This window comes from Dendrobates tinctorius, unplaced genomic scaffold, assembly GCF_039654945.1.
Source record: "Dendrobates tinctorius isolate UK_male_01 unplaced genomic scaffold, ASM3965494v1 ptg000023l, whole genome shotgun sequence".
Classification (NCBI taxonomy): Eukaryota; Metazoa; Chordata; class Amphibia; order Anura; family Dendrobatidae; genus Dendrobates; species Dendrobates tinctorius.
In genome coordinates this window covers 15,348,584-15,371,268 of record NW_027361691.1, presented here as the reverse complement: position 1 = coordinate 15,371,268, position 22,685 = coordinate 15,348,584, and the positions used below count along the sequence as shown (strand labels likewise).

At 47.6% G+C, this 22,685-nt stretch overlaps 1 protein-coding gene across 6 annotated transcripts in view; it reads right to left on the bottom strand.

The window, feature by feature from the left end:
* FAT3 (FAT atypical cadherin 3) overlaps positions 1 to 22,685 on the bottom strand; it is a 745,842-nt gene that overhangs the window by 80,405 nt on the left and 642,752 nt on the right. For all 6 annotated transcript variants that reach the window (XM_073569283.1, XM_073569280.1, XM_073569281.1 and 3 more), the window contains 2 exons: positions 18,690 to 18,843; positions 16,696 to 16,929 (listed from right to left, as the gene is read on the bottom strand). In XM_073569283.1, the coding sequence (XP_073425384.1) occupies positions 16,696 to 16,929; positions 18,690 to 18,843 (388 nt within the window). The remainder of the gene's footprint in view (positions 1 to 16,695; positions 16,930 to 18,689; positions 18,844 to 22,685) is intronic.

The window sequence follows — 22,685 nt, the reverse complement described above, 5'->3', positions numbered from 1 at the left end:
TAGAGCGAGCTGTCAATCACAGTGTCGGGGTGTGCTGACAGCCTCTGCTCACTGTGTACTGTGTGGTGCATATATATATATATATATATAGAGTGAGCTGTCAATCACAGTGTCGGGGTGTGCTGACAGCCTCTGTTCTCTGTGTACAGTGTGGTGCATATACATAGAGTGTGCTGTCAATCACAATGTCGGGGCGTGCTGACAGCCTCTGCTCACTGTGTACTGTGTGGTGCATATATACATAGAGTGAGCTGTCAATCACAGTGTCGGGGTGTGCTGACAGACGCTGCTCTCTGTGTACTGTGTGGTGCATATATATATATATATATAGAGTGAGCTGTCAATCACCGTGTCGGGGTGTGCTGCAGCTGCTGCTCACTGTGTACAGTGTGGTGCATATACTGTATATAGAGTGAGCTGTCAATCACCGTGTCGGGGTGTGCTGACAGCCGCTGCTCACTGTGTACTGTGTGGTGCATATATATAGAGTGAGCTGTCAATCACCGTGTCGGGGTGTGCTGACAGCCGCTGCTCACTGTGTACTGTGTGGTGCATACATATAGAGTGAGCTGTCAATCACCGTGTCGGGGTGTGCTGAGAGCCGCTGCTCACTGTGTACTGTGTAGTGCATATATATAGAGCGAGCTGTCAATCACAGTGTCGGGGTGTGCTGACAGCCGCTGCTCACTGTGTACTGTGTGGTGCATATATGTAGAGTGAGCTGTCAATCACAGTGTCGGGGTGTGCTGACAGCTGCTGCTCACTGTGTACTGTGTAGTGCATATATGTAGAGTGAGCTGTCAATCACCGTGTCGGGGTGTGCTGAGAGCCGCTGCTCTCTGTGTACTGTGTGGTGCATATATATAGAGTGAGCTGTCAGTCACCGTGTCGGGGTGTGCTGACAGCCGCTGCTCACTGTGTATTGTGTGGTGCATATATATAGAGCGAGCTGTCAATCACAGTGTCGGGGTGTGCCGACAGCCGCTGCTCACTGTGTACTGTGTGGTGCATACATATAGAGTGAGCTGTCAATCACCGTGTCGGGGTGTGCTGACAGCCGCTGCTCACTGTGTGCTGTGTGGTGCATATATATAGAGTGAGCTGTCAATCACAGTGTCGGGGTGTGCTGACAGCCGCTGCTCTCTGTGTACTGTGTAGTGCATATATGTAGAGTGAGCTGTCAATCACCGTGTCGGGGTGTGCTGACAGCTGCTGCTCACTGTGTACTGTGTAGTGCATATATGTAGAGTGAGCTGTCAATCACCGTGTCGGGGTGTGCTGAGAGCCGCTGCTCTCTGTGTACTGTGTGGTGCATATATATATAGAGTGAGCTGTCAATCACCGTGTCGGGGTGTGCTGACAGCCGCTGCTCTCTGTGTACTGTGTGGTGCATATATATAGAGTGAGCTGTCAATCACCGTGTCGGGGTGTGCTGACAGCCGCTGCTCACTGTGTACTGTGTGGTGCATATATATAGAGTGAGCTGTCAATCACCGTGTCGGGGTGTGCTGACAGCCGCTGCTCTCTGTGTACTGTGTAGTGCATATATATATAGAGTGAGCTGTCAATCACCGTGTCGGGGTGTGCTGACAGCCGCTGCTCACTGTGTACTGTGTGGTGCATATATATAGAGTGAGCTGTCAATCACAGTGTCGGGGTGTGCTGACAGCCGCTGCTCTCTGTGTACTGTGTAGTGCATATATATAGAGTGAGCTGTCAATCACCGTGTCGGGGTGTGCTGACAGCCTCTGTTCTCTGTGTACGGTGTGGTGCATATATATATAGAGTGAGCTGTCAATCACAGTGTCGGGGTGTGCTGACAGCCGCTGCTCACTGTGTACTGTGTAGTGCACATGTGTAGAGTGAGCTGTCAATCACAGTGTCGGGGTGTGCTGACAGCCTCTGTTCTCTGTGTACTGTGTGGTGCATATATGTAGAGTGAGCTGTCAATCACCGTGTCGGGGTGTGCTAACAGCTGCTGCTCACTGTGTACTGTGTGGTGCATATATGTAGAGTGAGCTGTCAATCACAGTGTCGGGGTGTGCTGACAGCTACTGCTCACTGTGTACTGTGTAGTGCATATATGTAGAGTGAGCTGTCAATCACCGTGTCGGGGTGTGCTGAGAGCCGCTGCTCTCTGTGTACTGTGTGGTGCATATATATAGAGTGAGCTGTCAGTCACCGTGTCGGGGTGTGCTGACAGCCGCTGCTCACTGTGTATTGTGTGGTGCATATATATAGAGCGAGCTGTCAATCACAGTGTCGGGGTGTGCCGACAGCCGCTGCTCACTGTGTACTGTGTGGTGCATACATATAGAGTGAGCTGTCAATCACCGTGTCGGGGTGTGCTGACAGCCGCTGCTCACTGTGTGCTGTGTGGTGCATATATATAGAGTGAGCTGTCAATCACAGTGTCGGGGTGTGCTGACAGCCGCTGCTCTCTGTGTACTGTGTAGTGCATATATGTAGAGTGAGCTGTCAATCACCGTGTCGGGGTGTGCTGACAGCTGCTGCTCACTGTGTACTGTGTAGTGCATATATGTAGAGTGAGCTGTCAATCACCGTGTCGGGGTGTGCTGAGAGCCGCTGCTCTCTGTGTACTGTGTGGTGCATATATATAGAGTGAGCTGTCAATCACCGTGTCGGGGTGTGCTGACAGCCGCTGCTCTCTGTGTACTGTGTGGTGCATATATATAGAGTGAGCTGTCAATCACCGTGTCGGGGTGTGCTGACAGCCGCTGCTCACTGTGTACTGTGTGGTGCATATATATAGAGTGAGCTGTCAATCACCGTGTCGGGGTGTGCTGACAGCCGCTGCTCTCTGTGTACTGTGTAGTGCATATATATATAGAGTGAGCTGTCAATCACCGTGTCGGGGTGTGCTGACAGCCGCTGCTCACTGTGTACTGTGTGGTGCATATATATAGAGTGAGCTGTCAATCACAGTGTCGGGGTGTGCTGACAGCCGCTGCTCTCTGTGTACTGTGTAGTGCATATATATAGAGTGAGCTGTCAATCACCGTGTCGGGGTGTGCTGACAGCCTCTGTTCTCTGTGTACGGTGTGGTGCATATATATATAGAGTGAGCTGTCAATCACAGTGTCGGAGTGTGCTGACAGCCGCTGCTCACTGTGTACTGTGTAGTGCACATGTGTAGAGTGAGCTGTCAATCACAGTGTCGGGGTGTGCTGACAGCCGCTGTTCTATGTGTACTGTGTGGTGCATATATGTAGAGTGAGCTGTCAATCACCGTGTCGGGGTGTGCTAACAGCTGGTGCTCACTGTGTACTGTGTAGTGCATATATGTAGAGTGAGCTGTCAATCACCATGTCGGGGTGTGCTGAGAGCCGCTGCTCTCTGTGTACTGTGTGGTGCATATATATAGAGTGAGCTGTCAGTCACCGTGTCGGGGTGTGCTGACAGCCGCTGCTCACTGTGTACTGTGTGGTGCATATATATAGAGCGAGCTGTCAATCACAGTGTCGGGGTGTGCCGACAGCCGCTGCTCACTGTGTACTGTGTGGTGCATACATATAGAGTGAGCTGTCAATCACCGTGTCGGGGTGTGCTGACAGCCGCTGCTCACTGTGTGCTGTGTGGTGCATATATATAGAGTGAGCTGTCAATCACAGTGTCGGGGTGTGCTGACAGCCGCTGCTCTCTGTGTACTGTGTAGTGCATATATGTAGAGTGAGCTGTCAATCACCGTGTCGGGGTGTGCTGACAGCTGCTGCTCACTGTGTACTGTGTAGTGCATATATGTAGAGTGAGCTGTCAATCACCGTGTCGGGGTGTGCTGAGAGCCGCTGCTCTCTGTGTACTGTGTGGTGCATATATATAGAGTGAGCTGTCAATCACCGTGTCGGGGTGTGCTGACAGCCGCTGCTCTCTGTGTACTGTGTAGTGCATATATATAGAGTGAGCTGTCAATCACCGTGTCGGGGTGTGCTGACAGCCGCTGCTCACTGTGTACTGTGTGGTGCATATATATAGAGTGAGCTGTCAATCACCGTGTCGGGGTGTGCTGACAGCCGCTGCTCTCTGTGTACTGTGTAGTGCATATATATATAGAGTGAGCTGTCAATCACCGTGTCGGGGTGTGCTGACAGCCGCTGCTCACTGTGTACTGTGTGGTGCATATATATAGAGTGAGCTGTCAATCACAGTGTCGGGGTGTGCTGACAGCCGCTGCTCTCTGTGTACTGTGTAGTGCATATATATAGAGTGAGCTGTCAATCACCGTGTCGGGGTGTGCTGACAGCCGCTGCTCACTGTGTACTGTGTAGTGCACATGTGTAGAGTGAGCTGTCAATCACAGTGTCGGGGTGTGCTGACAGCCGCTGCTCACTGTGTACAGTGTGGTGCATATATATAGAGTGAGCTGTCAATCACAGTGTCGGGGTGTGCTGACAGCCTCTGTTCTCTGTGTACGGTGTGGTGCATATATATAGAGTGAGCTGTCAATCACAGTGTCGGGGTGTGCTGACAGCCGCTGCTCACTGTGTACTGTGTAGTGCACATGTGTAGAGTGAGCTGTCAATCACAGTGTCGGGGTGTGCTGACAGCCGCTGCTCACTGTGTACAGTGTGGTGCATATATATAGAGTGAGCTGTCAATCACAGTGTCGGGGTGTGCTGACAGCCGCTGCTCACTGTGTACTGTGTAGTGCACATGTGTAGAGTGAGCTGTCAATCACAGTGTCGGGGTGTGCTGACAGCCGCTGCTCACTGTGTACTGTGTGGTGCATATATAAAGAGTGAGCTGTCAATCACCCTGTCGGGGTGTGCTGACAGCCGCTGCTCACTGTGTGGTGCATATATATAGAGTGAGCTGTCAATCACAGTGTCGGGGTGTGCTGACAGCCGCTGCTCTCTGTGTACAGTGTGGTGCATATATATAGAGTGAGCTGTCAATCACAGTGTCGGGGTGTGCTGACAGCCGCTGCTCACTGTGTACTGTGTGGTGCATATATATAGAGTGAGCTGTCAATCACAGTGTCGGGGTGTGCTGACAGCCTCTGTTCTCTGTGTACAGTGTGGTGCATATATATAGAGTGAGCTGTCAATCACAGTGTCGGGGTGTGCTGACAGCCGCTGCTCTCTGTGTACAGTGTGGTGCATATATATATATAGAGTGAGCTGTCAATCACAGTGTCGGGGTGTGCTGACAGCAGCTGCTCACTGTGTACTGTGTGGTGCATATATATAGAGTGAGCTGTCAATCACAGTGTCGGGGTGTGCTGACAGCCTCTGCTCTCTGTGTACAGTGTGGTGCATATATATAGAGTGAGCTGTCAATCACAGTGTCGGGGTGTACAGTCTAGATCACGTGAAGTCATTATTTCCCTCTATTCCTCTTTGGTCAGACCTCATCTGGAATATTGTGTCCAATTTTGGGCACCACATTTTAAAAAAGACATCAACAAACTGGAGCAAGTTCAGAAAAGAGCGACCAGAAATGTGACCGGTCTGCAAACCCTGTCTTATGAGGAAAGGTTGCAGGATTTGGGAATGTTTAGTTTGCAAAAGAGAAGACTGAGAGGAGACTTAATAGCTGTCTACAAATATCTAAAGGGCTGTCACATTGTAGAAGGATCAACTTTATTCTCATTTGCACAAGGAAAGACTAGAAGCAATGGGATGAAACTGAATGGGAGGAGACACAGATTAGATATTAGAAAAGACTTTTTGACAGTTAGAGTGATCAATGAGTGGAACAAGCTGCCACAAGAAGTGGTGAGTTCTCCTTCAATGGAAGTCTTCAAACAGAGGCTGGACAGACATCTGACTGGGATGATTTAGCGAATCCTGCTTTGAGCAGGGGGTTGGACCAGATGGCCCAGGAGGTCCCTTCCAACTCTACGATTCTATGCTCACTGTGTACTGTGTGGTGCATATATATAGAGTGAGCTGTCAATCACAGTGTCGGGGTGTGCTGACAGTCGCTGCTCACTGTGTAGTGCACATGTGTAGAGTGAGCTGTCATTCACCGTTGTCGGGGTTTGCTGACAGTCGCTGCTCACTGTGTACAGTCATGGCCAAAAGTTTTGAGAATGACACAAATATTATATTTTCACATGATCTGCTGGCCTCTGGTTTTTATGTGTGTTTGTCAGATGTTTTTATCACATACAGAAATATAATTGCAATCATATTATGAGTAACAAAAGGTTATATTGACAGTTAGAATAAGTTAATGCAGCAAGTCAATATTTGCAGTGTTGACCCTTCTTCTTCAGGACCTCAGCAATTCTCCCTGGCATGCTCTCAATCAACTTCTGGGTCAAATCCTGACTGATAGCAGTCCATTCTTGCAAAATCAATGCTTTTATTTTGTCTGAATTTGAAGGTTTTTGTTTGTCCACCCGTCTCTTGATGATTGACCACAAGTTCTCAATGGGATTAAGATCTGGGGAGTTTCCAGGCCATGGTCCCAAAATCTCTATGTTTTGTTCCCTGAGCCATTTAGTTATCACCTTTGCTTTATGGCAAGGTGCTCCATCATGTTGAAAAAGGCATTGTTGATCGCCAAACTGCTCTTGGACGGTTGGGAGAAGTTGCTCTTGGAGGACATTCTGGTACCATTCTTTATTCATGGCTGTGTTTTTAGGCAAGACTGAGAGAGAGAGCCCATTCCCTTGGCTGAGAAGCAACCCCACACATGAATGGTTTCAGGATGCTTGACAGTTGGCATGAGACAAGACTGGTGGTAGCGCTCACCTGGACTTCTCCGAATAAGCCGTTTTCCAGATGTCCCAAACAATCGAAAAGGGGATTCATCAGAGAAAATGACTTTACCCCAGTCCTCAGCAGTCCACTCCCTGTACCTCTTGCAGAATATCAGTCTGTCCATGATGTTTTTCCTGGAGAGAAGTGGCTTCTTTGCTGCCCTCCTTGAGACCAGGCCTTGCTCCAAGAGTCTCCGCCTCACAGTGCGTGCAGATGCACTCACACCTGCCTGCTGCCATTCCTGAGCAAGCTCTGCACTGCTGCTAGCCCGATCCTGCAGCTGAAACACTTTTAAGAGACGGTCCTGGCGCTTGCTGGTCTTTCTTGGGCGCCCTGGAGCCTTTTTGGCAACAAGGGAACCTCTCTCCTTGAAGTTCTTGATGATGCGATAGATTGTTGACTGAGGTGCAATCTTTCTAGCTGCGATACTCTTCCCTGTTAGGCCATTTTTGTGCAGTGGAATGATGACTGCACGTGTTTCTTTAGAGATAACCATGGTTAACAGAAGAGAAACAATGATGCCAAGCATCAGCCTCCTTTTAAAGTGTCCAGTGGTGTCATTCTTACTTAATCATGACAGATTGATCTCCAGCCCTGTCCTCATCAACACCCACACCTGTGTTAATGGAGCAATCACTGAAACGATGTTAGCTGGTCCTTTTAAGGCAGGGCTGCAATGATGTTGAAATGTGTTTTGGGGGATAAAGTTCATTTTCTAGGCAAATATTGACTTTGCAAGTAATTGCTGTTAAGCTGATCACTCTTTATAACATTCTGGAGTATATGCAAATTGCCATTAGAAAAAATGAAGCAGTAGACTTTGTAAAAATTAATATTTGTGTCATTCTCAAAACTTTTGGCCATGACTGTACTGTGTGGTGCATATATATAGAGTGAGCTGTCAATCACCGTGTCGGGGTGTGCTGACAGTTGCTGCTCACTGTGTACTGTGTGGTGCATATATATAGAGCTGTCAATCACAGTGTCGGGGTGTGCTGACACCCGCTGCTCACTGTGTACTGTGTGGTGCATATATATAGAGTGAGCTGTCAATCACCGTGTCGGGGTGTGCTGACAGCCGCTGCTCACTGTGTACTGTGTGGTGCATATATATATAGAGTGAGCTGTCAATCACAGTGTCGGGGTGTGCTGACACCCGCTGCTCACTGTGTACTGTGTGGTGCATATATATAGAGTGAGCTGTCAATCACAGTGTCGGGGTGTGCTGACAGCCGCTGCTCTCTGTGTACTGTGTAGTGCATATATGTAGAGTGAGCTGTCAATCACAGTGTCGGGGTGTGCTGACAGCCGCTGCTCACTGTGTACAGGGTGGTGCATATATATATAGAGTGAGCTGTCAATCACAGTGTCGGGGTGTGCTGACAGCCGCTGCTCTCTGTGTACTGTGTAGTGCATATATGTAGAGTGAGCTGTCAATCACAGTGTTGGGGTGTGCTGACAGCCGCTGCTCACTGTGTACTGTGTAGTGCATATATGTAGAGTGAGCTGTCAATCACAGTGTCGGGGTGTGCTGACACCCCCTGCTCACTGTGTACAGTGTGGTGCATATATATAGAGTGAGCTGTCAATCACAGTGTCGGGGTGTGCTGACAGTCGCTGCTCACTGTGTAGTGCACATGTGTAGAGTGAGCTGTCAATCACAGTGTCGGGGTGTGCTGACAGTCGCTGCTCACTGTGTACTGCATATATATAGAGTGAGCTGTCAATCACAGTGTCGGGGTGTGCTGACAGCCGCTGCTCACTGTGTACTGTGTGGTGCATATATATAGAGTGAGCTGTCACTCACAGTGTCGGGGTGTGCTGATAGTCGCTGCTCACTGTGTAGTGCACATGTGTAGAGTGAGCTGTCAATCACAGTGTCGGGGTGTGCTGACAGTCGCTGCTCACTGTGTACTGTGTGGTGCATATATATAGAGTGAGCTGTCAATCACAGTGTCGGGGTGTGCTGACAGTCGCTGCTCACTGTGTAGTGCACATGTGTAGAGTGAGCTGTCAGTCACAGTGTCGGGGTGTGCTGACAGCCGCTGCTCACTGTGTAGTGCACATGTGTAGAGTGAGCTGTCAATCACAGTGTTGGGTCGTGCTGACAGTTGCCACTAACAACAATGATGTGGCCGGTGACTGTAGCAGCTCCAAACAGGTCTGTATGACTGAAAGCTGATGGCTCCCAGAAGGAATAATATTCATTTTTAGACGTGTCCATTGCTAAAAGCTGAACACTGACTTCTCCCGGGAAAGTATAGGAGACAGATGCAACGCAAGTTCCGACATTCAGGACAACAGCTGTAGGAATCGTACGGAGGAGAGGGAGAGAGGGAAAGTTAGGGTCTCCATTGTTTTTAATGGGATTCAGATTCAAGCTCGGGTGGGGCTCAGGTGGGGTCCCAGAACCTAAACTTCCATGGCTCCACTCAGCCCTATTTATTTCCTCCCGGAAGCAGCGCTTTCAGTAAGGTGACCAGACATTATTGAAATGCTACTCACCTGCAGATTAACCCCATATCTGCACGTTAATACCATTTGGGGACACGAGAGGTTCCCTTTAAGCAGGCAGTACCGGGAGAATTCTGCGGAGTGTGACTACGTTCCAATCCCCCTTTTGTATCACAGTGCTAAATGAAAGGTTTCATTCGGCTGTGCCACATCTCTCCGAATCTGGTCCAAGCTCTTTCCACTTAGTATTGATTTTGCTGAGCTGGCTCCTGACAACCTACGGCTTTGTGCCGCACATCTGCATTCGGAGCCTGTCTGCGCTAATGAGATCTGAAGGGAAGGAACATGCTTGCTAGCTTCTTCCGCTCAAGCTGAGTCATTTTAGAGCTAATTAAAACAGAATTCAGAAGCAGCCGTACACCCAGCCGATAATTTATTCTGTGTCTCGGTCTCAGTAGCCGGGGTGTTGCTGGTTTAGGGAATATTTATAAAGCGCCACATTCCAACGCATCCGCAGCTTAGAGGTGCGAGAATAACAAATGACATCAGGTTTAATACCAGGCGCTGACTCCTGCAAATTCCGCCTGGCATACAGCTCTGTGCGGGAGAAACTTATGGTGAAACCTATTATTACACTAAGTGTTTATTATACTGTAAAATATAAAATACTAATTGGCCTTATATGAGATCACACACACTGTCAGGTACATGAATCCCTGATCGAAGCTGGTCATGAGTAAATAATGAGGAAACGGTAGCGTCATGGCTGTCGTGGATTGTATGATATGGAGCGCGTCTCGAAAAACCGTCTGCGACAGCTGAAGTGTCAGTACACTGTGTTGCCAAACACCTTCACTCTTTACCTCACTTCCTCTCACTGAACAATGATCTGGAGGACACAGATATTATTTTGCTCATCTCTCGCCTAAAAATGATGTGGCACAGATAGTACTGTGCTCCTCTCTCCACTGAAAATAATGTATACACAGGTGGTACTGTGCTCTACGTTTTTCTCCTGAAAATGATGTAGACACAGATAGTGCTGTGTTCTTCTCTGCCTTGAAAATAAAGTAGACACAGATAGTACTGTGCTCCTTTTTTGCGTGAAAATAATATCACAGATAGTACTGTGTTCCTATTTCCCCTGAAAAAGATGCAGACACAGACAGTACTGGTTCTCTCGCCCTAGAAAATGATGCAGATACATTTGGTACGGTGTTCCGCTCTTCCCTGAAAATGATGCAGAGGCAGATAGTATTGTGCTCTTTCCTCTTTTGAAAATAAAGTCGGCACAGCTAGTACTGTGTTCCTCTTTCCCCTGAAAATTGTGCAGGCACAGATAGTACTGTGTTCCTCTTTCCCCTGAAAATTGTGCAGACACAGATAGTACTGTGTTCCTCCTTCCCCTGAAAATTGTGCAGACACAGATAGTACTGTGTTCCTCTTTCCCCTGAAAATTGTGCAGACACAGATAGTACTGTGTTCCTCTTTCCCCTGAAAATTGTGCAGGCACAGAAAGTACTGTGTTCCTCTTTTCCCTGAAAATTGTGCAGACACAGATAGTACTGTGTTCCTCTTTCCCCTGAAAATTGTTCAGGCACAGATAGTACTGTGTTCCTCTTTCCCCTGAAAATTATGCAGGCACAGATAGTACTGTGTTCCTCTTTCCCCTGAAAATTGTGCAGACACAGATAGTACTGTGTTCCTCTTTCCCCTGAAAAAAATGCTGTGGAAGTACTGTGTTCGTCCCTTGCTTGAAAATAATACAGACACAGATAGTACTATATCAAATCAGTAAAACTCAGCCTAGTAAGTGACACATCACTCTCTCTGCCTCTACATCATGCTGCTCTCAGATTACACAGCAAACCCTGCTGACAGATTCCATTTATGGAGCTTTTACAAGCAGTTCACAACAAGCATTAAACTCAGTGTAGTTATCTGCCACCATTGAATTTTTATCAATTATCTGTGTAAAATCCCACATTGTAAAACATTATGTGGAGGATCTGTCAGTGGATCTATCAGTTTGCCTTCGTCTGGATTAAGAGCAAAGGCTTGGTGAGAACTTTTTTTCTTTTTCTAAATCAATATTCACATTTTCACCTTTGCCGAGATTATGAACCTGATCAGTGATGGTTTGGGGAGCCATGTCATCTGCTGGTGTAGGTCCACTGTGTTTTATCAACACCAAAGTCAGCGCAGCCGTCTACCAGGAAATATTAGAGCTCTTCATGCTTCCCTCTGCCGAAAAACTTTTTGGAGATGGAAATGTCATTCTCCAGCAGGACTTGGCCCCTGTCCACACTGCCAAAAGTACCAATACCTGGTTTACAAACAACAGTATCACTATGCTTGATTGGCAGCAAACTCGCCTGACCTTAACCCCATAGAGAATCTATGGAGTATTGTCAAGAGGAAGATGAGAGACACCAGACCCAACAATGCAGACGAGCTGAAGGCTGCTATCAAAGCAACCTGGGCTTCCATAACCCCTCAGCAGTGCCACAGGCTGATCGCCTCCATGCTACGCCGCATTGATGCAGTAATTGATGCCAAAGGAGCCTTGACCAAGTACTGAGTGCATTTACTGAACATACATTTCAGCAGGCCAACATTTCAGATTTTAAAATAATTTTTTCAAGCTGGCGTTATAAAGTATTCTAATTTACTGAGATAATGACTTTTGGGTTTTCATTGGCTGTAAGCCATAATCATCAACATTAACAGAAATAAACACGTGAAATAGATCACTCTGTGTGTAATGGCTCTATAGAATATAGGAGATTCACTTTTTGTATTGAAGAACTGAAATAAATTAACTTTTTGATGATATTCTAATTTTTTGAGAAGCACCTGTATATAAAATGTAATACCGCTTTCCCTCTGTAGTGGCCACTGCAGGGAAAATGCACATTCAGACACAACCATCCCTGGTGGTAACAGCTTCTTCATGTGGGTTTCAGAGAATTCTTAGGTTTTCAACTGTCTGGGATTTTTAGCTAATGGCTGAGCTGAATTCATTGGCAACAGTTAATCTCTTTAAGAGCTATTCATATAGCCGAGCGCTGTGCTCGGCCTACAGTCAATGAATGGCGTGGTGGTTGGGCATGTGCAGCTACACACCATTCAGGATGGTGCTCTGCAGGGAAACATCCTCGGTTCCAGAGCCCCCTTATCGGGATTGATGGGGATCCCAGTGGTCAGACCCCAGCGATCAGTAAGTTATCACCTATCCTATGTGGATAGGGAATAGCTATAGAAATAAAATTATTAATAATAGCTTCCCATCTTGGGAATAACCCTTTAAGATGAAATGAATGCCTAATTACCTATTTAATGTTATTGTTAGCAATGCTCCCATTCAGACAACAGTAAAGTATATTTGACTGTTTTAGGACAGACTGTAATTTGGAATCCAGACAAACACTAGACGAAAAAACCCTGGCTAAATGTAGGGACCCACATTAATTTGCGGGACCCATATTGACCTGGGCAGGGGTAGACATAGACAGCAGATGACCCTTCTTCACCAGCTCATCCTAGAACACCCCTTGCATGTCACCCCGGTAGGACGACTCGACAATTTCAGCCAATCTAATAGATGTGGGATGCTGCTTTCAAGATGCCAGTGGGTCCCCCTAACCCTCTGGGTACAAATATTGTATCTCTGCCAATGGATCTGGGTAAAAACACTCCGCGGAGGACAGACGGCCCACTGAGAGCAAGTCCAGAATAGATGACCGCCATGAACAGCAGCTAGTAGACTTCCAGTAGATTTATAAAAACACCTTGATGATTTTGAGTCCTCGCAGCAGATCTACCCCCATACTGCTAATGGGGGAGGGTCCTAAGGATGCTGCTTAAAGGGGTCTTCCATTGAAAACAAGTTATCACCTAATCAGATGATAAGCGATAACTTACTAATTGGTTGGGGTTCGAATGCTGATTGGAAGAATGGGGAACTCTGATCGCCGAAGGGGGCACTGTAATCCCCACTACAAAACGTATTGGCGGGTTGGATGTGCGGCACTCAGCTTTTTTAGGCAGGCCTATAATCTGAGGATAAAAAGGCCCCGTTTTTCTGTTCAGTGAGGGTCCCAGGGGTTGGACCTCCAAGATCAGTGAGTTATTCCCTATCCTGTGGTTAGGTGATTACTTGTATTCACCAGACAACACTTTTAAGCAATTTAAGATTTGGAAATTCTATCTTTCTGGTCGTTCTATCTAATGAAAACTTCAAACTTTTTTTGCATTTTTATAAAATCTGGACCAAATTTAGTAACGGCTTTCTGTGAAAGTTTCCGAAAAGTTTTACAGAACCTCAGGATTTGAGGACGCAGCAATTAGGCTGCGTTTTCTAGACACTTTCGGTGGCGTTTAAACCTGTCAGATCCAGCAAGTCTCGCCGTTGAACTATACATCACTTTGTAAGAAAAAAAAATCTTCTAAAAAATGAAAAGTCTACAAAAATGTCATTTTACTAGCACCAGTAAGAATATATCGTGATGATACAGCCTTCTTTTTGATTAAATTGCTAACACGAAAAGTTCAGGCTGAGGCGACTGGCAAGAAAAGAGAAGAAAAAATAAAATGTTCTAGCTCCGGGGTACAGGTTTTCTGATACATCAGGATGAACCGGAGAATGGCTTTGTGTTTTAGAACAATTACTTGCAGATACTTGCTTTATGCCCCCGATCTGATCTACGACTCCGATAAGTACTACTGTCAGCTATACCCAAAAAATCCATTAATGTTCAAGTTAAAACTCCAACTCGCGAGCTGAAAGATGCCTTTTATAGCCAGGAAAATACAACATGTGCTTACATCGGAGACATCTAGTCTTCCTCGGACAAAGGGGTCACCTCTTGGACTTCCGCAGAAACCAAACCTAAGCTTAATGATTTTTGAGAAGCATGGAATTAAAAATTTGATACACTGCATTCGGATCGCAAATGTAACCTTCTGCATGTCAAATTGAATACAGACCACCCCTAATCACATATAGACAATACAACAGACCACCTAAACAGAGATATCCATTAGACAATTATTTGTACCAAGTTCAAACAAGACCCACCCTCTATGTAGACCCTAGGCCAGACCCACCGTCTATATCGACTCCAGGCCATGCCCAACTTCTATACAGACCCCAGGCCAGACCCACCGTCTATATAGACTCCAGGCTAGACTCAAACTCTATACAGACCCCAGGCCAGCCCACCCACTATATAGACTCCAGGCTAGACTCAACTTCTATACAGACCCCAGGCCAGACCCACCCACTATATAGACCCCAGTCCAGACTTGCCTTCTATACAGACCCCAGGCCTGACCCACCTTCTGTACAAATCCCAGGCCAGACCCACCCTCTATACAGACCCCAGGCTGGACCCACTCTCTATATAGATGCCTGGCCAGACCGACCGTCTATACAGACCTTAGGCCGGACCCACCCTGTATACATACCGTAACCCAGACCCACCCTCTATACAGACCCCAGGCCAGACCCACCCTCTATTCAGACCTCAGGCCAGACCCCAGGACAGATATACCCTCTACACAGGCCCCAGGCCAGACCTATCTTCTATACAGACCCCAGGCCAGCCACACGCTCTATATAGATCACACACCTTCTATATAGATCCCAGGCCAGACCCATCTTCTATACAGACCCCTGGCCAGACACACACTCTATATAGATCCCAGGCCAGACCCATATTCTATACAGTCCCCGGGCCAGATCCACTCTTTATACAGACCCCAGGCCAGACACACCCCCTATATAGATTCCAGGCCAGACCCATCTTCTATACAGACCTCAGGCCAGATCTACCTTCTATACAGACCCTAGACCAGATCCACCCTCTATACAGATCTCAGGCGAACCCTACCCTCTATACAATCCCCAGGCCAGGCCCCGCTTCTATACATGCAAAACACAAGCCGCGGAGACACCATCACATGTTTCTCAACGCAAGCAATGACTAGCCAGGTCTTTCCCCGGGAAGGAACAACCAAAAAAATGCTTGTGTTTTGCATGTTTTTGCATATTTCCCATAAGGGATGGGGGCATTGCTCTAGAATCACTGTGTTGAGAAACATGTGATGGTGTCTCCGCAGTGTTGGATGTTGATCTCCATGAGTTCATTCATCCTCATTTTTCACAGTCTTCTACTAGGCATTGCTCCTACTGGCCAGTTTCCTACTCCACACTGATGAGGGGCAATACCCCGAAACAGCTGTCTGTGGATGGATACCACGTTTTGGCATAGGTGGTTTCCTTCATTGGAGACTGCCCTTCCTGTAGTTGTTCCTTCCCGAGGAAAGACCTGGCTAGTCATTGCTTGTGTTGAGAAACATGTGATGGTGTCTCCGCGGCTTGTGTTTTGCATGTTTTTGCATATTTCCCATTAGGGATGGGGGCACTGCTCTAGAATCACTGCGTTGAGAAACATGTGATGGTGTCTCCGCAGTGTTGGATGTTGATCTCCATGAGTTCATTCATCCTCATTTTTCACAGCTTCTTTACAGACCCCATGTCAGATCCACCATCTATACAAACCACAGGCCAGACCTACTTCCAAGGCCACACACACCCTGTATACAGACACCATACCAGACCTGCCCTCTATACATACCTCAGGCCATATCCATCCTCTATACAGACCACAGGTCAGCCCCACCTTGTACACAGATCGGAAACCAGACCCACCCTATATACTGAACGCAGACCACACCTCCAAGTTTACAGACCCTATATAACACCAACCCATATAAAGACCACAGAACTGACCCCAATTGACCAACCAAAGGTTTGCAAATAGGCATAAATAATGCGGTCTGGCTTACACAGAAATAACTGTACCAGACTTTTGGTAGAATGCATATATATATTGACTATAAATTCTCCTTGAGGAATTTTTTATAATATAGGCATGTACGTCTTACCTGCTATTCATTTGATTCTACATTGAAAGCTTAGTTAACATCAGTGACTGCAGCTTGGCTACACTGTCCATTGGAGTCTTTGGCAGCCCAAAATCTTTCTCCAGGCTCTTGAGGCTTAGGAGTTTGCTCTACATCTCCTTTGTCTGGCCTTTACCTGTCCCACCCCTATTTTAACTTTAACAAGGTAAATAATACAGAATTGGTCTTGCCATGTTGGAATCGGAACAACTGAAAGTCCATAAAGTAGGCACTATGGACTTCACTAAGATGTCCTTAAACTGTGTCTCCTTTTCATTTCCTTGCCTTTTCCCAACCAGGATTCATGAGGTTCCTCAAAATATTGTCAAAACTTCTTTGGAAGACCACATTGATGAAAACCTACAAGATGTCTGACATATGGGTGGGAAACCGCCATCTTCCAAAGTGTAGAAATGAGAAGGTAATGTTTTGGTGTCCTCTCATCTAGTAACTTTGAGTTAAGAGGCTGGAAAGAAGGATTCAAAGTTTCCCCAGTGGAGAAGAACTCAAAAACTCATGCACGACCTTAATTAGGTTCACTCACCAACATCGGGGTCATTAGCTTGCACTCTCGTCAGCAAAGCTTTGGTGACCGTATTCTCGTAGACACTGGCAGTGTAATAGTCGGCCGAGAAGACTGGAGGGTTATCATTGACATCTTCCAGAATTAAACGGATTTCAGACTGGCAAAACCTTCCTCCCCCATCTGTGGCTCGAGCAATTAAATTGTATACTGGAATCTTCTCGCGGTCCAAGGGGGCCAAGGTCTTCAGCTCACCTGCAATTGTTGGGAAAAATAAAAGATGACAGCTCAGCTTGTAGCATATGTCCCGTTCTCTCTCTCCTGTGGCTGTCACCAGCAACGTACACAATTTAATTCTAGGTGTTCGCGAAGAGGAAGCCAATTAAGCCCGGACTGGAAAGGGACAATGTGTTTTCAGAATCAGACCCAAAAGATTTTGTTTTGTGAGATTATTCTCTGACTCTCACCGGCTTTATCTTCTCAGCATTTAATTAAAAAACATGAGATCAGCCAAATGCAAAAGACAGAGGTTGGTGAACAGCTCTGTAAAATCCCAGAAGTTTAAAACATATGGGCAGAATGCCAGGCTCGTAAATGTATGTTTTTGGTTTAGTTTTTTTTTTAATACCTTGATCACTCACTTTTGAATTTGTTCACCAAGCAAAACAATTTACCCCTTAGTGACCAGCCAAATTTTACAAATCTGACATGTCATTTTATTTTGTAATAACTCTGGAATGTTTCATTATATCCCAGTGAGTCTGAGATTATTTTGTCATGACACATTCTACTTTATGTTAGCGGTAAGCATATGTTGACATGTTTAGTGTTTTTTTTTTAGTGAAATTTAGAAAAATTGCCAATTTCCAAATCTTGAATATTTACACCCTTACCCAACCAGATAGTTATACCACAAGAAATAATGACTATATATACCGGTAATTTACCATGTGCCTACTTCACGCCACCATCATTTTTCAAATGCCCATTCATTTTGTTAGGATGTTAGACAATTTAAGAGTCTGGCAGTAATTTTTCATCAAAATTCACAAAACATACCGGTATGTACAATATATTCTTTTAGATAGCTATTCAGTGACTTTGAGACACCCTTTTAAAAACAGCACCCCTCAAAGTATTCAAAACTGCTGTCCGGTAGATTGCTATCCCTTCGGGTGCTTCACAAAAAGGGGAATGAATGAAACGAAAAATCATATTTTTTCCACTAAAATGTTGGCAACATCCCAACAGGCCACCATAGCTCATAGACCGTGAGGCCATTACTTGGAGACCATACAATTGCGAACTCGGGATGCCGTTGGGGTTAACAAGGAAGCCCCCTCTCTCTGTTAACCCTCTAAATGCCGCTGTCACTATAGACAGCGGCATCTAGGGGATTATACCGTCATGATCAGTTTCATCACTGACCATGGCCAAAGCAACAAGGCATCAGTTATAGTACAAATATGGCACCGAATATCTATTCACCCATCGGGGCTTGCTATTCTTTTATTTCTCAGGTGAATAAAAGGCATATTGGTGGACATTAAATACTTAAAGGGGGGGTTCTCCAGGCGTTTTTTTTTTTTAGTATTTTTATTATGTTTTTAAATAGCTCCAACCAGCTTCATACCCCATGAACAAGATTATGGACTGACTGTCCGTTAATATCTGACTCTAATTGGAATTTGAAGAAAAATGTACATTATTATCCAAAAAAAATGTAAAAAAAAAAAAAGAATTTGCATTATTGGCCTCTCCACAAGATTGTCAATCAATGTGTGATCGGTGGAAGTGTGACCACATCGGGCTAAATAGAGAAGAGTATCCGGGTCCAACAGTCTCTTCTGCTGTTAGATGCTCCATGGTGGCAAACCCCACACTTATAGGCCACCAGTGGGGACACGTCCTCAGCAGAAGTTCTTAGGGAAAAAAAAACTTTAAAAATATTTGGAGGCTTTCCTGCCCCGGTAGCGCTGACAATAGCTCATCTCACCCCTCTTATCTTTACTTACCACTTTCAGCATCTAAATAAAAGTTATCAGCACCAGCTCCGTGGAGAGAATAGCGGATCTCAGAGTTGATCCCAATGTCGGCATCTTTAGCGCTGATTTTAAGCAGCATCTTATTGGGAGGAATGTCTTCTGGAAAGGAGGCTGCATTTACAACCTGCGGAGAGAAATGATACCATAAAATCACAATGGTGCATAGTCACAGTCTGTACGGGCATCCTTCCTGTAATGCTGCTTATTTTGTGTTTTATATACATATACCGTGTAGCCATGCTTTTTCATTGTCTATATAAAGTACGCTCTTAACAGTCCTGTCTGTTTAGTGTCTCTATAGGCCATACTCCCTGTAGCCATGCTCCTCTGGTGTCTTTATATAGCGTATTGTTCACTGTCTGTACAGTACAGACCATGCTCCCTATAGTTCATACTCTATAAGACACTGAACAAGCAGAAATCCTGCTAGTTTGGTGTCTCTATAGGCCATACTCCCTGTAGCCATGCTCCTCTGGTGTCTTTATATAGCGTATTGTTCACTTTCTGTACAGTACAGACCATGCTCCCTATAGTTCATACTCTATAAGACACTGAACAAGCAGAAATCCTGCTAGTTTGGTGTCTCTATAGGCCATGCTCCCTGTAGCCATGCTCATTTTGTTTGTGTCTTTATATAGCGTATTGTTCACTGTCTGTACAGTATTGATCATACTCCCTACAGTTCAGCTTGTTCAGGGTCTTATAGAGCATGAAGTCCTGCTAGATTAGTGTCTCTATAGACCATACTCCCTGTAGCCATGCTCCTCTGGTGTCTTTATATAGCGTATTGTTCACTGTCGGTACAGTACAGACCATGCTCCCTATAGTTCATACTCTATAAGACACTGAACAAGCAGAAGTCCTGCTAGTTTGGTGTGTCTACTGACCATACTTCTTTGGTGTCTTTATATAGCGTACTGTTTACTACCTGTACTGTATAGACCATGCTCACTATAATTCTGCTTGTTCTGTGTCTTTTAGAGCATGTCTCTAGAAGTCCTGCTAGTTTTTTGTCTTTATAGAGCATGCAGCTATGTGTGTTCAGTGCTTCTATAGACTATGCTCCCGATAGTTCTGCTTGTTCGGTTTCTCTACAGAGTATGTCTCATGCAGCCTTGTTGACTCATTGTCTCTATGGAGCATGTTACCTGTGGCCCTGCATGTTCACTATCTTTACATTCCATGGTCTCCGTAGCAGTGCTTATTCCCTGTCTCTACGGAGTATGCTTCACATAGCATGTTGCCTGGAGCGTTGCTTATTCACTGTTTATTGAGCACGCTACCAGTTAGCCCTTCTTGCTCAGTGTCTTTACATAGCATATTCTCCGTAGTAGTGCTTATTCCCTGTCTCTACAGAGCATGTTTAGTATAGTTCTGCTTGCCAGGGCCGCCATCAGGGAATTACTGCCCTTACTACTGTATGGTGCCCCATGAACAGTAGCAAAATGAGGGGCCCGGATGCGCTGGCAGACCGGGCCCTCCTCTCTTGATACTGCTGTTTGGGCTACAGGTGTAATACTTCATGGCCACTGCAAGTCAGATACATAACAACACTGCGGTGATTTAAAGATACACCTACAGTGTTGTTAGTGAATGCAGTGGCCAGAAATCAGTGCTGTACCTTTAAAGCAGCAGCAGGACCAAGTGCATCATGGGCCTGACGCAGGTCATGTGACACACTGCGCGCTCTTCTTCATTCTCGAGCAGAGCAGCAACATGTCACGGCAGAGGAGGTGGGCAGTGTGTGAGGACTTGCAGGCAGTTGTAGAGGGGAGTGAGGTGAGGAGATGGGAGGCTGCTGAGGTGAGGAGATGGCAATCTGCTGATGTGAGTGAGAAGTTGGGAATCTGCTGAGGTGAGGAGATGGGAGGCTGTTGAGGTGAGGAGATGGGAGGCTGCTGAGGTGTGGAGATGGGAGGCTGCTGAGGTGAGGAGATGGGAGGCTGCTGAGGTGTGGAGATGGGAGGCTGCTGAGGTGTGGAGATGGGAGGCTGCTGAGGTGTGGAGATGGGAGGCTGCTGAGGTGAGGAGATGGGAGGCTGCTGAGGTGTGGAGATGGGAGGCTGCTGAGGTGTGGAGATGGGAGGCTGCTGAGGAGAGGAGATGGGAGGCTGCTGAGGAGAGGAGATGGGAGGCTGCTGAGGAGAGGAGATGGGAGGCTGCTGAGGTGAGGAGATGGGAGGCTGCTGAGGTGTGGAGATGGGAGGCTGCTGAGGTGTGGAGATGGGAGGCTGCTGAGGTGTGGAGATGGGAGGCTGCTGAGGTGTGGAGATGGGAGGCTGCTGAGGTGTGGAGATGGGAGGCTGCTGAGGTGTGGAGATGGGAGGCTGCTGAGGTGTGGAGATGGGAGGCTGCTGAGGTGTGGAGATGGGAGGCTGCTGAGGTGTGGAGATGGGAGGCTGCTGAGGTGAGGAGATGGGAGGCTGCTGAGGTGAGGAGATGGGAGGCTGCTGAGGTGAGGAGATGGGAGGCTGCTGAGGTGTGGAGATGGGAGGCTGCTGAGGTGAGGAGATGGGAGGCTGCTGAGGTGTGGAGATGGGAGGCTGCTGAGGTGTGGAGATAGGAGGCTGCTGAGGTGAGGAGATGGGAGGCTGCTGAGGTGAGGAGATGGGAGGCTGCTGAGGTGAGGAGATGGGAGGCTGCTGAGGTGTGGAGATGGGAGGCTGCTGAGGTGTGGAGATGGGAGGATGCTGAGGTGTGGAGATGGGAGGCTGCTGAGGTGTGGAGATGGGAGGCTGCTGAGGTGTGGAGATGGGAGGCTGCTGAGGTGAGGAGATGGGAGGCTGCTGAGGTGAGGAGATGGGAGGCTGCTGAGGTGTGGAGATGGGAGGCTGCTGAGGAGAGGAGATGGGAGGCTGCTGAGGAGAGGAGATGGGAGGCTGCTGAGGTGAGGAGATGGGAGGCTGCTGACGTGTGGAGATGGGAGGCTGCTGACGTGTGAAGATGGGAGGCTGCTGACGTGTGAAGATGGGAGGCTGCTGACGTGTGGAGATGGGAGGCTGCTGACGTGTGGAGATGGGAGGCTGCTGACGTGTGGAGATGGGAGGCTGCTGACGTGTGGAGATGGGAGGCTGCTGACGTGTGGAGATGGGAGGCTGCTGAGGAGAGGAGATGGGAGGCTGCTGAGGTGAGGAGATGGGAGGCTGCTGACGTGTGGAGATGGGAGGCTGCTGACGTGTGAAGATGGGAGGCTGCTGACGTGTGGAGATGGGAGGCTGCTGAGGTGAGGATGGGAGGCTGCTGAGGTGAGGATGGGAGGCTGCTGAGGTGTGGAGATGGGTGGCTGCTGAGGTGAGGAGATGGGAGGCTGCTGACGTGTGGAGATGGGAGGCTGCTGACGTGTGGAGATGGGAGGCTGCTGAGGTGTGGAGATGGGAGGCTGCTGAGGTGTGGAGATGGGAGGCTGCTGAGGTGTGGAGATGGGAGGCTGCTGAGGAGAGGAGATGGGAGGCTGCTGACGTGTGGAGATGGGAGGCTGCTGACGTGTGGAGATGGGAGGCTGCTGACGTGTGGAGATGGGAGGTTGCTGACGTGTGGAGATGGGAGGCTGCTGACGAGAGGAGATGGGAGGCTGCTGATGTGTGGAGATGGGAGGCTGCTGAGGTGAGGAGATGGGAGGCTGCTGAGGTGAGGAGATGGGAGGCTGCTGACGTGTGGAGATGGGAGGCTGCTGACGTGTGAAGATGGGAGGCTGCTGACGTGTGGAGATGGGAGGCTGCTGAGGTGTGGAGATGGGAGGCTGCTGAGGTGAGGAGATGGGAGGCTGCTGAGGTGAGGAGATGGGAGGCTGCTGAGGAGAGGAGATGGGAGGCTGCTGACGTGTGGAGATGGGAGGCTGCTGACGTGTGGAGATGGGAGGCTGCTGAGGAGAGGAGATGGGAGGCTGCTGAGGAGAGGAGATGGGAGGCTGCTGAGGTGAGGAGATGGGAGGCTGCTGACGTGTGGAGATGGGAGGCTACTGACGTG